The sequence below is a fragment of the Lissotriton vulgaris genome, chromosome 7 (genome assembly GCF_964263255.1).
Source record: "Lissotriton vulgaris chromosome 7, aLisVul1.2, whole genome shotgun sequence".
Lineage (NCBI taxonomy): Eukaryota > Metazoa > Chordata > Amphibia > Caudata > Salamandridae > Lissotriton > Lissotriton vulgaris.
The window spans coordinates 99,388,922-99,403,766 of NC_141695.1; the positions used below are offsets into that span (position 1 = coordinate 99,388,922).

Below are 14,845 nucleotides of genomic sequence, written 5' to 3' on the forward strand. Positions count from 1 at the left end.
GGGTTGGGGGGAGGTCTACGATACCTTCTAGATACCTCACACGAGTATTCGAACGACCTTTAACTGGCGTCGAGTTCTTTAGTGCCCCCGTCAAGTCAAGGGAAATTGATAGTAGTTGCACTTGAGGTAAGCCTCCGTGCGGTCGCCCCTCCCAAGTGGGAGGGGTAAGTCTGGTTAGGGATCTTGACACCGGTTATGACCTTGCCGTTGGCCCTTAAACGTTAGGATGTACAATTTCAATATTTCTGGAAAATGTTTTGTTGGATGCTAGTTCGGCTAGGAGACCTCTGTATTAGAGAATATGTTAAGGTTAGCCAAACATCGCAATGTGGTAATGAAATTGTACATAACATGAAACGTTTAATGTTTTTAATTTTGTTTAATAAATACGGCCGGGGGGGTCACTCCCTCCCACTTCCAAAAACTTCAAGAACTGTTTCCGGTTTCCCTCCTTTCGGGGATTGTGTTGTGAGGGGGTGGCGGGTATCTCAGCCATAGTCCCCTCTGTATGTCCCCTGCTTCACCACTGCATGCTCTTTCATAATTCACTTAAAGAAAAGACTTTAACCTCCTGACAGCAGCCACGGACTGGTGGCTAAACAAACTCTGTGACCAGGATGGTGTGCGGACCAGGGCGTAATAAATGCTCCAGCAGCCCCTGCGGAGCCGTGGGGATCTTTGTCAACTCATTAAAGAAGGCTTCAGCCAGATGTTTCAAGGTAAGAGAGAGGAACCCACCAACCAAAGGGAGGAGTACCACAAATACCACAAAAGACCTAAGTCACAGAAAAAAACCTTTGGATTAATGCACACTTACCACACCACTTATACATAAACAGCCTCACACCAGTAGGATGACAGTGGACACAAGGGATGCAATCAAAAAAGATTAATCTGGAAAAATTCTAATCTAAAAAAATACAAATGTATTCATAATTAAAAAACACCATACACATCACAGTACATTTGAAATGTATGACAGTCCCAGACCAGGATTATATAGTGATAGTCGGACCATATATTATAAAGCACATCATAGTCTTTCTTTTAAAACACATTTATACACAAAACTCATTAGAATGCACAAAATTGGGAACATAAAAAGGAAAAACGAATTTCTATTTCCGAAGAAAACCAGTAAATCAAACATGAATCAATTGTAGCAGCTGTAGATAATTGTCCAAATGCTGAAATTCGATACAATTGTCACCACAGATTTTAAGCAGTTTTCTTCAAAAAGCATCAATGCGTTTCGGTGGGCACTAATTTTTGGCCAACACCTTCTTCAGGAGAGTTTATATAAAAGTCCCAATCAAAGTAAAAATCTGAAAAAGATGAACATTACAATCAATATGTGAACCCCAATCATATTTAATAACAAATCTAAGACCCAGCCTTTTTTTTGATACATCAACCCCCCGTCCACACCTCAACCCACTCGTGATAAAAATGAGGCCAACACATACATCAACAAATACTCAAATGCCACACATATTTAAACCTGATTTCATGCTGAAGACAACTTGATTCTCCATTGATATATCTCTATACATTAGTTTAATTAAGGGGCCACCCTTTTCTCCACCCATATCACGGTCTTTAAATATAAGCTGCACAGATCCCATGGGTGTGTGTAAGGGAAAAGAAGGGGGGGGATTTTCTACACATCCTTTTATATACTCAAAGGTGCCCATGCATATAGCATATACTTATATAGAGACTTCATAACAGCAGTGAAATAGGACGTATTCGTCTACCTGTACGTTCTGGGCACACAGAGGCCTCCAGAAAGCACTGCCAGCGGGTACTCCGGACTGTCAGTACCTGTACAAAGGGATCAATTTATTACCTAAACTTGCCTTCATATGATGGACATCAAGCCCACAAACACACATCACAATTGTAACTATAAACAAAGTTACGTCCAAACTGATGCTAGTTACAATATCATATCTTGCAATTACTGATACAGAATAGGCTGTCGCTATCTTTTAGAGAAATCCTGCAAGTTTACATATTGGAATGTAATCTAGAGAGAGATAAGATCCATGATAATCTCCATATGCGTACCTCCCTTGTCGCCCCTAAAAGGTCATAGGAGGAGAGGTACCTTTCACAAATACTCCAATGTATTCCCTCTTCACAGAATGTATTTATCTCTCCTTTCATTTCCGTGAGACATGGTGCTAGTTCAAGCTACCCGTCCTACCTGCAGTCCCATTTAAAAGTTACTGACCAAATTTAAATACGACAAGCACAGAGGAGCCCTCCCACTTCCTAGCTCGATGCTGTGCCAGGTTCAGAAAGAATCAAGAAATTACCTTTTAGTGTTCCGTTTTCACAACCACGCGGTCCACGATAAATCCGCGGGTGAAAATTAAAAACAGTCCCACACAGGATCTGTACTCCATTTCCCCCTGTGCACGATATGCAGCAAACTGGCTAGTGCAAGTTAAAACACAGTCTTCGAATGGGATCTATTAACAACGCAAAAACCTACTAAATGTAGCAAATAGTTTAAGACGGTATCGATGTGCCGCACGGAAGGACTGTTTGCCTACACTGCGAAGATGGCACATCGTCAAAGCCTGACAAGACTGTGTGCATTGAGTGCATGTTTCCAATTATATGGCGGCCATGTGAACATCAAGCCCCCGAATAAAGAGAACGCCTGGTCTAGTGAACCGGACACTAACACCGGGCACCCCAAGCGATCATCTGCGATTTTCAGAAAATGAGAAAATGAAAAGAGCATTCTGACAATAAGAAATGAGTGTAATAAATTAGCAATAGAATAAAAAACAGACTGCTATGTTTAATTCATAGCTGATCTTTGAATAATAAAGAAAAATAGTACTTCCAGTATTGGCATTTGTTTTGTTTTTGTGATTAGCACAATTTCTTGGCACATACCTGTATTCCGTTGATGAATCCACACGGGACAGATACCTTCGGCAGTCAGTGTAAATTCTTCACATCAACTGCCGGGTCATTAAATACACTTCCAATGCTACTCAGCACCCGGAAACACAATACTACTTCCGGTATTATGAATCTTCCTACCTACATGCCGCGGAACAGGTCGTCCACCATATTGGGAGTATACTCCAACAGTAGGAATATCTTCCTAGCCCTCCATATTTCTTTCATATAAAAGACATACGATCTTAAATTGTCTCATCCATATCAGACGTATGCAGATATCGTTCTAAAATTCAAACATCGTCCAAAATGATTCCCTATCAAGTGTATATTCTCGGTGATGTACATGTACACTTAAAAAATCCAGAGAACATATGGCATCACTACGCCGTACGATGGGCAGGGCACTCTGAAATACATCTCACTCTAATGTGTACATAATCCTTTTCCCAAATTTCATCAGAGGGACCATATGCTTCTGAATAATACCACTCGTTGTATATGCACAATCATTTCAAGATTATTAAGTGTGGGAAAATCAATCAAAGATCTCCCCAACTTCATAACGACCTAGCTATATGGCAAAATATAAAAACAATTCAACTAATCTTTGAAAGCTCCACCTAATTATCTTCTTTCCTCAGATTTACAGGATCACTGAGTGACAGGACAACTATGCCTTATTCTATGTTGCCCCTAATAAGCGCTCCCATTCGTGCCTGGAATTCAGCCCGTTACATATGGTGTTAAGATGGGAAATATACCACTGTTCCCGTACCTTACGTTTAGATTGAATATTCCCACCTCTCTTACCCACTTTAACCTTTTCCAAGATGTACCATCGGAAATCATTCTCCCCATGGCTGTACTCTAGGAAATGGGGCACAAGCGGTGAGGTGAGCTTTTTGGTTTTGATGGCTGACCTATGTTCCTGAAATCTGGTATGTACCTCTCAACCAGTCTCCCCACATTGCCCAAACCATATGGGCACAATAGGAGATAGATAGCATTCTTGCTTCTGCAGTTATTTAGAGTTCTTGATTTAATGAGGAAACCATCATATGTGATTTCTTTAGTTTCTAGGTATAGTGGGCATATGTTACATGTCCCACACCTAACATTTCCAATTGCTGGAGTATTCAGAATTGATCTTTGTGTTTCATGGTTGTCCTCACGATATGTGTGCACTAACAGGTCTCTCAAATTTTGATTCTTTTTAAATGCATAAAGAGGTCGCTCTAACTTGACTTCCTCATCATGGTTTAAAATATGCCAGTTTTTGTTGACTATGTTTTTGATCTGATTACTGCTATTGGAAAATGTACTCAAAAATTCCACTTTGGTGGGCGGTTCTTTTTACACACTGGCTTATTCACCAAAGCATCACAGTCATAGAACCAAGCTCGCTTGAGTGAATGTGATAAAAGTTTTTTCGGATAGCCTCGATCTTTGAATTTATGCTTCAATTCTTCAGGATGCTTATACATTTTTTTAAGTCAGAACAATTCCTCCTCAGCCAGAGAAACTGGCTGAAGGGAATATAGTCTCTCTGTGACTTTGGATGAAAGCTTGAGAAGTGGAGAAGTGTATTTTTAGCCATAGGCTTTGTAAACAACTCCACTTCCAAATCTCCATTCACATCCTTGATAGAAATATCAAGGAAGTCTACCTTAATCTTATAGAATTTATTGTTAGGTGTGTTGAACTGATACTTAAAAACATCTTTTTATTCAAAGATGACTATTTCAAACAGTTGAAGGGGACCAGTATGGGGGCCACTTGTGTCACCAGTCTGGCCTGCTTGTACGCAGGACAATTCGAAACTAGACACATCTACAACTAGGTAGCTCCTTTCTTTGAAAATGTAGTGGGCTGGTACCGCTACATTGACGACATTTTCTCTATTTGGGAAGGAACTACTGAGGAATTAGATGAATTCTTAAACTGGTTAAATCTAGTGGACCCCAATCTCAAATGTATGTCTTATTACAGTAAGATTAAGGTAGACTTCCTTGATATTTCTATCAAGGATGTGAATGGAGCTTTGGAAGTGGAGTTGTATACGAAGCCTATGGCTAAACGTACACTCCTCAACTTCTCAAGCTTTCATCCAAAATAACAGAGAGACCGTATTACCTTCAGCCAGTTTCTCTGGCTGATAAGGAATTGTTCTGACTTAAAGGATTTTTGTAAGCATGCTGAAGAACTGAAGCATTAATTCAGAGATAGAGGCTATCCGAAAAAACTTTTATCACAATCACTCAAGCGAGCTAGGTTCTATGACTGTGATGCTTTGGTGAATAAGCCAGTTTGTAAAAAAGAACCACCCAACAAAGTGGTGTTTCTGAGTACATTTTCCAATATCAGTAATCAGATCAAAAACATAGTCAACAGAAACTGGCATATTCTAAACCAGGATGAGGAAGTCAAGCTAGAGAGACCTCTGTATGCATTTAAAAAGAATCAAAATTTGAGAGACCTGTTAGTGCACACATATCGCGAGGACAACCATAAAACACAAAGAACAATACTGAATACTCCAGCAATTGGAAATGTTAGGTGTGGGACATGTAACAAATTCCCACAATGCCTAGAAACTAAAGAAATCACACATAATATTTGCCTCATTAAATCAAGAACTCTAAATAACTCCAGAAGCAAGAATTCTATCTATCTCCTACTGTGCCCATGTGGTGTGGGGGAGAATGGTAGCGAGGTACGTACCAGATTTCAGGAACATAGGTCAGCCATCAAAACCAAAGTACTCACCTCACCTCTTGCGCCCCATTTCCTAAAGTACGGCCATGGGGAGAATGATTTCCGATGGTACATCTTGGAAAAGGTTAAAGTGGGTAAGCGAGGTGGGAATATTCAATCTAAACGTAAGGCAAGGGAACAGTGGTATATTTCTCATCTTAACACCATATGTAACGGGCTGAATTCCAGGGAAGAATGGGAGCGCTTATTAGGGGCAACATAGAATAAGGCACAGGTCTCTCCGTGATTGTGTAAATCTGAGGAAATAAGATAATTAGGTGGAGCTTTCGAAGATTAGTTGATTCCTTTCTTTATATTTTGCCATATAGCTAGGTTGTTATGAAGTTGGGGAGATCTTTGATTGATTTGAAAAAATTGTCCATATACAACGAGTGGTGTTATACAGAAGCATATGGTCCCTCTGATGAAATTTGGGAATAAGATTCTGTACACATTAGGGTGAGACATATTTCAGAGTGCCCTGTCCATCATACGGTGTAGTGATGCCATATGTTCTCAGGATTTTTTAAGTATACATGTACATCACCCAGAGTATACTCTTGATAGGGAAACATTTTGGTTGATGTTTCAATTTTAGAACGATATCTGGATACGTCCAATATGGATTAGACAATTTAAGATGGTATGTCTTTTATATGAAAGAAATATTGGGAGCTAGGAAGATATTCCCACTGTTGGGGTATACTTCCAATATGGCAGACGACCTGTGCCGCGGCATCTAGGTAGGAAGATTCATAATACCGGATGTAGTATTGTGCTTCCGGGTGCTGAGTAGCGTCAGAAGTGTATTTAAAGACCCGGCAGTTGATGTGAAGAATTTACACTGACTGCCGGAGGGAACTGCCCTGTGTGGATTCGTCAACGGAATACAGGTATGTGCCAAGAAATTGCGCTCTGTGTACCCAGAAGTTACAGGTAGACGAATTTGTCCTATTTCACTTCTGTCATGAAGTCTCTATATAAGTTTAGGCTATATGCATGGGCACCTTTTAGTATACAAAAGGAGGTGTAGAAAATCCCCCCCTCTTTTCCCTTACACACCTATGGGACCTGTGCAGCTTATATTTAAAGACCGTGATATGGGTGGAGAAAAGGGTGGCCCCTTAATTAAACTAATGTATAGAGATATAACAATGGAGAACCAAGTTGTCTTCAGCTTGAAATCAAGTTTAAATATATGTGGCATTAGAGTATGTGTTGATGTATGTGTTGGCCTCATTTTTATCACTAGTGGGTTGAGGTGTGGACAGGGGGTTGATGTATCAAAAAAAAGGCTGGGTCTTAGATTTGTTATTAAATATGATTGGGGTTCACATATTGATTGTAATGTTCATCTTTTTCAGATTTTGATTGGGACTTTTATGTAAACTTTCCTGAAGGAGGTGTTGGCCAACAATTAATGCCCACCGAAACGCGTCGATGCTTTTTGAAGAAAACTGCGTAAAATCTGTGGCGACAATTGAATCGAATTTCAGCATTTGGACAATTATCTACAGCTGCTACAATTGATTCATGTTTGATTTACTGGTTTTCTTCGGAAATAGGAATTTGTTTTTCCTTTTTATGTTCCCAATGTTCTGCATTCTAATGGGTTTTGTGTATAAATGTGTTTTTAAACAAAGACTATGTTGTGCTTTATAATATATGGTCTGAATATCACTATATAGTTCTGCTTGGTACTGTCACAAATTTCAAATGTACTGTGATATGTATGGTGTTTTTTAATTATGAATACATTTGTATTTTTTTAGATTTGCATTTTTCCAGATTTATCCTTTTTGATTACATCCCTTGTGTCCACTGTCATCCTACTGGTGTGAGGCTGTTTATGTATAAGTGGTTTGGTAATTGTGCATTAATCCAAAGTTTTTTTTTCTGTGACTTCAGACAGATGTCTTCAGCCGTGCCATAGTAGCACCACATTTAGCGATGGAGAACTGCACACTGAGCCTGGCAGCAAGAGGCATTTGGGCTGCTAGAATGAATTGCATGGCGGTGGCAACCAGAGTGCTTTATGAGTAACGTTAGCAGGAGGCTCCATGTCGCTTAGGATGCAGTGATTGAGTGCTAAGCTTTGTTTAACAAATATTTCTTTTCAGATGTCATAGTTTTATTGAATCAACTGAAGTGTATCTGGACTACAACTCCAAGGATTCATTCTGTTATGAAAGTGAACGTAATGAGTGGAGCATAGTGACATAGAGCCTTCTGGTAGCCTTATTTATTGGGGTCCATAACATAGGACCATAATCCAGGAGTCCAAAGAGGCCTGCAAAGTCTAGAGAGACAATCACTCCCGCTCCAGGTGCCCTACTTCAGTACCTGTAGAGCACAGGTCCTCCCCCCTCACCCCACATTTTTAGTCTTTAGTTTTAGGGCCACTTTCTTTTCATATAGAGCTAAAATTAAAGCATCAATGTCATCCAAAATAAACAAGATAAACCTGCATGTTCTAATATTGTACAAATTCTCAGTTTGGATTAACTAACTTTTATGTTCCGATTATGGATGTTTTTTAAATAAAGGAGAACAGCGGAATAATTCGTGCTTCACAGCATAGGCAGAGGAGGAAGTGAAAGCATGTCAATTACAAGGGTTGTGATGGTCAGTTTGTTTAGGGTGTAGAAGGACCACTTAAAAGATTGTCCGCTTCCTCGCTATCCCATTCCTTCCCCTTTGCATTCTACTGTAATGGTTTCCCTAACGTCTAGCTCATCTCTTGCTTTAGTTTTCAGGTTGCAGCAGGATAACGGGGACCTGAAGATGAGCCAGAAACAGAGAGAGGAATGTGATTGCACCAATACATCAAGTAAATTCAGAATTATTCTTTCAATATTGGTTTATGCTTCTTCATGTAATGAAAAGTAAAATAAATATCACAAAAAATTATATTCCACTTTAGAGTTTATGATTATATGGCTTAAAAGTGGCATGGGGGGCCTTGGGATGTCCTTAGCTAAAGAAAGGGCTCTCTCTATCCTCTCAGAGCTCCATTTGGCCATGATTATCTCACAACTATCACATTCAGCTTGTGCATTGTCCCTGGACAGGCCAGTGGGGACCAGGGTCGAAAACTCCACCGGATCTCCATTTTGCTCTGATATGCTTAAACAGGAGGAGCCCGGTGGTCAGCATGCTCACTGATAGCTTTTGCTCTCTTATTGTAATCCTTATAAATAGGCACAGCTGGCACAAGTAACAGCGTTTGGGCAGAGGGGTGGGCCAGGGACGGGTAGGGGATTAGTGAACAGATGACGGGATAGGCGAAGTAAAGTAAAAAATAAATAAAACCACCTACTTTTGGCGATGCGGTGAGCACAAGGTAAGTGGTATTAATTATTGTTTTTCCTTTTACATAGGATATGATTTTGAGTTTGTAGTTCTTGGCCATGCTGGCCAGGGGTGTCAGAAGTGTTGAATAGGTTGAGCTGAGTGATGATCCTTGGGGTACTTCACAGATGATGACCTTGCGTTTAGAGGTGAAGGGGGAGGTGGCATTTTTGCGTTCTTCTGGTAAGAAACAAAGTGATTCATCTGAGGAAGAGGCAATCCATCTGAGAGCATCTCTTGGATGCATATGTTGTGCAGCCTTATAACGAGTGTGTAGCGGTAGACTGTATTGAAGGCTGCCGAGAGGTCTATGAGGGTGAAAGCTGCAGTCTCTCCTCGGTCAAGTAGTCAGTGGCGGTTTCTGAGTGAGGGCGTCGGGGCTCCGCCCCCTTTATTTTCACCCCCCAAGTTCGCCCATTGCAAATGTGAAAAACTGTCTTTATTTTTTTTTTAAATGCACACACATACCTCTTGCTGGTGACTGTTGCTGGCGATTTCATTGAGATGATTGATGAGAGTCTCATGTTATGCCAGCGATGTCCATCCATTGCACTCCTGAATGCTACCTAGGGGCGGATCCTAAATCTACAATATTTGCCAGGCTGATGAGCTCACCGACCTGAGGCATGTGAGGTCATCAGCTCGGCAAAGGCATTGCCTTGAGGACCGGTCTCCACCCCCTGATGACGTGGGGGTAAAGTTAGCCCTGGGCGCTTCAGGCTGAAGCCCTGAAGCACCAGGGGCTTCATGTCAATCAGGGAATGGAGAGAAAAGCATCCCACCCTTTCCCAACTCATCATAGGGGGTTGAGTCTCCCCTGTGACCCTAGGGGAAAGGGTGGGCTACAGGCTGCAAGCCGACGGGAAGCCTAGAAATAAAATCTGCGCAGTTGGTCATTAGTATTTTTGAAGATACACTGCGCAGACTCGAAGTGTCTGCTTTGCACTCTTCTCTTAATTGCTGGGCCGTGTGGATGACTTTTGCAGCTCCAGACCAGCTTCTGGGTTTGGCTGGCAGTAGCAGGCTGGAGTTGAGAAGCAGCATAAATGGTGGTGCCAAAGTTACCGGTGTTTATTGTGCAGTGCTTTTTGTGAGAAAGATGCAGGTGTTTTTGTCAGACATCACGTAACTTTGCCAAAACTATAGAGTCAATCCGGTCTGCATGGTGTTAAGGAGCGGTTTAACTGTAGTAAATATTCTACTTTTTTGCCACATTACACTCCAACTTTCAAGTGGATATCGAGGGTTAAATGACCTATCCAACTTTCTACTGACTTAACTTTACAAAACTTATAGCAATCAAAATGCTTGACTTGATCATTTCGCGCCGGGGCAGCACTTACTAGATTGCCCTTTTTAGCCTGGAAGCGAGCAGTGAAACGAGACACTCTGGTAAATTAAAGCATTCAGTGTGCGAAAGGCAAGGAGTGTATGTTCCATGTAAGAGGCAGGCCTGAGGTGCTTGAATGATACCAGGGTTGGTGGGGGTGGGTTGAGTATGAGGCCACTTAGAGAGTACAGAGTGCTGTTAGCACTTAAAGTAAATAAGATGGTGAGCAGAGATAAGATGGCTACAGTATCTCTGGGGCTCAGGATGCAGCATCCAGTTATAAGCAAGGGTTGGGGCTCACCCCTAATTTCAACTCGCTCATAATGTCTTCTCAACAGAAAAAAGTGCTTCTAATGAGGTAACAAGTGTGTCCATTGAAAAGGTGGCACATTATCATATGTGGTGCCATCCAGCAAGCACAGGCTTTTTAGCCAGCTGCATTTTGTGTCTTGTATTTTGAGACTGTGGGATGTTAAAGAGAAACTTCAAATCCCAAAATGTAAACTCATGTTGACTAAAATGTCTGGACTGGCAAAAAGATCACACATTACAGCGGGCATAAGATACGGCAGAAACGCTCTGATGTAAGTGATAAAATGAACACATTTCACAAATACACTTCCAACACCTGATCACATACATATATATGTGGTGTTCTTTGTTTGCTTGAATATACCGGCACACTGAAACGTCTTAACGTGGAATCATAACAACTACAAGGCTAACTTTCTGGGGTTAAAATACCCCAAGCTTGAGCCATTGTTTGAAAACTGGAGTGTCCATGGCGTGGGGGAGGCGTTATATCAAGAGTCAGACCATGTTTGCCACAAGCTTTGAAAAATGTCTAGGGCTAAGAAACTGAACTCAAGATTACTCCTTTGTTTGATGGAATGCCTTCTCCTACAGACTCAACGTACTTCATCATAGGCCATATTTGTATAAATGGGCTCAGTGGGTGATTAGCTGTGCCATCTACTGAATTTGTGTTGTATGCCCATTATTTTTAGGCAGTTTTGCCTGCTTTATTCCACTTGATTGGCACGACTACAATTGACATTTGAAAATAGTGTATCTTCGTTTTTTTAAAAGGCAAACAAAGTGGTGAAGTTTCATATACACAAAAAAACGGAGAACAATCACTTATAGGACTGTTAGAATCTTCTGGCTTATTGTTATTTTACACTAAGCACTATTGGGCCAAGAATAGGAAGTTATTGTTTGAGTGCGAACAGATGTATTCACAGGGGTTCTTGTACAAGTGAACCTGTTGAGGTAACTGGTATGGTTGCAGCTGTGTAAATTATATTTTTTCCCTCCTATTTCCCTTATTGTGCGCCACCCTGTGTCCTTTTCATTTTCAGTAGCATTATTCTTAAGCAAAAGTCCTGTTGCTAAAAGGGCCATGGGACCCATTTGTTGTACTAATGTGGGATGCTACCTCACAGTTGATAAGCTTCTGCTTGATATTACTTCTTCTGTGAATGTAATGTATCAATGTTCTCATTAACATTGGGATTTTCGAAAGATACAAAAGTTCTGAAGGTTCGTGCTTGGAATAGATGGAGTTGCTTGCTCCATTGAGGTACTGGGTGATCCCTTCACTATAGGTGAACCCCCTCCTAGATTCAGTGTTGAGGTGAATAATGCACTTTGTGATGCCCAAGGGTGTTTTGACTAGTGAACATCATGTGAATGGAACTCATTTGAAGATGTTTTGGGGTGTACACTTCACTATGATCCAGGGTGAATTCCTCCTTCGATGGTGCACCTGGGTGGCCTCCTAAAATAGGTATCTCGAGTGAAGTTGCACTCTGTGGCATCCTCTTTAGCCAGGTTTTGGGATAGACACTGAGGGATGAGCATTTTGCTCTATGGAGTTGTAGGCTCAGTCTCTTATTGTTGTAATTGCCCTGTCACAGGTTGGACTCTTTACTCAATGGTGCCAACAGATGGGACTTGGGATGGGACTCCTGGAATAGGTGTTGGGGTGGAAATATCTGTTAGTAGTGCTCCTGGATGAGTGTATGCTTTGTGGTGCCCGATGGTGGGATAGCCCAGCGCTCTATGGAGTCTGTGCAAGTGGTTGCAGAATGAGTGGCTTGACATGCACTATTTCAAGAGTGTTCCAAGGTGACTAATGGGATGCCAAGCGTACAAGGAACATCTTACTGGTTTCAACACGGAAACTGTACTCCTTGTGATATCATGGCTCCTTCTTAGCATGGGCGATAATGTGGACCATGCAATTTTTGCTGTCGTAGGACAGGCTTACTAAAATAAGTGGCTGGGTGAACACTGATCTCCACTGTGTTCCAGGGTGACCACAGAGAACATGCCCCCTTCCTTGGTGCAACATAGGTTTAATTTGACAGGTGAAGGTAAGGAACACACTACAGGGTAACTCATCATTGGCTCCCCTTCTGCAGGGAAAGTTTCACAATTGCTTTATTATCCTTCTTACTATGTCAAATTTGATTGACAATGCACCATTTGCCAACGCATTTTAAAAATGTTCCCGGGGGAGTCCCCCCAAACTGCCTTATGGCAGACGGGCTCGCACGCTAGGTGTGCTCGTGACAGGACACTCCCACCAAACTTTTACGCTCACCACTTTCAAATGTCACCAGCTGCCATTGTGAGTAGTGCTCGGATGTCTTCGGTAGCTGCGATGAGGGCTGTCTCAGTGATATAGAATCCGGATTGGGTGTAGTCGAGTAGGGGGTTCTGTTCCAGATGTAAGAGTTGTTGGTGGATGCCTTTTTCTAATACTTTGGCTGGGAAAGAAGGAAAGGAGATTGGTCGATAGTTATTGAGTTCGCTGGGGTCTGCTGATGTTTTTTTTTAAAAGGGCATTGATTTCCGCTTGTTTCGAGGCCTCTGGGTAGGTGGCCGTGGCAATTGAGGTTGTTGAACAAGGTGATGAGTATGTGGCTCATTCTTGCCTCGACTAGGTTGAAGATGTTGTGAGGGCATGGGTTTGTTTGAGCCTCTAAGTGGACTGAGTTCATGATGGAGGTGGTGTCCTGTGTGGCGATCTGACTCCATTCCGTTAGTTGGATGTCTGTGGTGGTAGCGGGGTCGTTATGTTGCTTGAAAAGGTTGGTGGCCTTGGGCTGTGGTTTGACATTTCTCCAGATGTTGGCAATCTTGTCGTTGACGATGTTTGCAAGGTTGATGCAGAGTTTCAGTGAGAGGGTGAGGTTTGTTGTGTAGATCCTCCTATAAAAAAGGGCAGACACTCTTTTAAGGTCCATAGGCAAAATGTAATATACGTGTACACAGGGACAGCAAGCTTGGCAACTTTGTGCCCAAGTTGCATAAGTCCATTGTGTCCTTTCATTTCTGTAAACCACAAAGGGTGTTCAAATACACATCCAATGAAAATACAGTTACATTCCTTCATTACTATGAACAAATACATCATGCGCTGTCAACCAGACAAGACAACATTGCACAAGCATTAGGTAGATGAAAACCAGAGCAGAGTAACATCTTGTGACATAAGCATGATATAATATGGCAGCTGGTGTGAATTTCACCTGCCAACCGCCTGTACATCCGCAGACAGTATTTGCACAATACCTGTCTTATCAAAAGTAAACTCTTGGTCTAAGCACCAATGTGGCCTTCAGTCTCAGCTGCTGTTGCTAAAGAGGAAATGCATTTCACATATTGTTCAGGCCTTGCCATCATTGTTAGAACTGGGGGTCTCTAGTTGGCAGAGGTAGGTACCACTGTCCAAATAGGGACCCTTGATTCTAGTCAGGGTAAGGAGGAAACCCTCTGAGATAACCCCTGCTCACCCTCTAGGTAGCTTGGCATGAGCAGTCAAGGCTATTCAGGAGGCAATGTGTAAAGTATTTCTACCAACACTCACAGTAACACAGTGAAAACATCACAAACTGCTTCCACAACAGTTTAGAAAAATAATGGTATTTAATCTAAACTACACAAGACCAAAACGACAAAAATCCAACATACACAGTTCAATAAAATGGTTTCAAAAGAGTTCTTAAGGTTGTAATAAAAAGTTCTTTAGGTTGCGATAAAATAATCCACAGTTGCATGAAAAGTTCACAGTTGCATCACGTTTCAGACACAGTACCTTTAGTTGCGACAAAGTTCCAAACGCAGAAGCTGGTGTGGTGGAAAACAAGCGATGCGTTGCTCCTGAGACCCTGGGAAGGCGATGCGACAACCCCGCTGCGGCAGCGGGCGTGTTGCGACGAATCTGGTCTGTATGGGGAGGAAGGCCACTTGTATGGATTCCGGTGCGTAGGTTCCGTAGGAAGTTTGTTCTCGCAAAGGCACGATGCGACGATCTCGTAGGGGCTGCGACGATCTCTGGGGCGACGATGCACAGTCCAGCAGGGATCCTCTCTCTCGCAGCTCCTCGATGCAATGGTTCTGCGACGATGCTCACAGCGACGTGATGCGGTCCTCAAGCAAGCGGTGCAGCGATCTCACCCAGCGACGACAGGCTCT

At 42.1% G+C, this 14,845-nt stretch overlaps 1 protein-coding gene across 1 annotated transcript in view; it reads left to right on the forward strand.

The window, feature by feature from the left end:
• The window catches only part of LOC147700907 (killer cell lectin-like receptor subfamily B member 1B allele A), a 550,617-nt gene that overhangs the window by 193,387 nt on the left and 342,385 nt on the right, over positions 1-14,845 (forward strand). Inside the window, exon 3 of the mRNA XM_086929269.1 lies at positions 8,429-8,509. Within this exon, the coding sequence (XP_086785395.1) occupies positions 8,429-8,509 (81 nt within the window). The remainder of the gene's footprint in view (positions 1-8,428; positions 8,510-14,845) is intronic.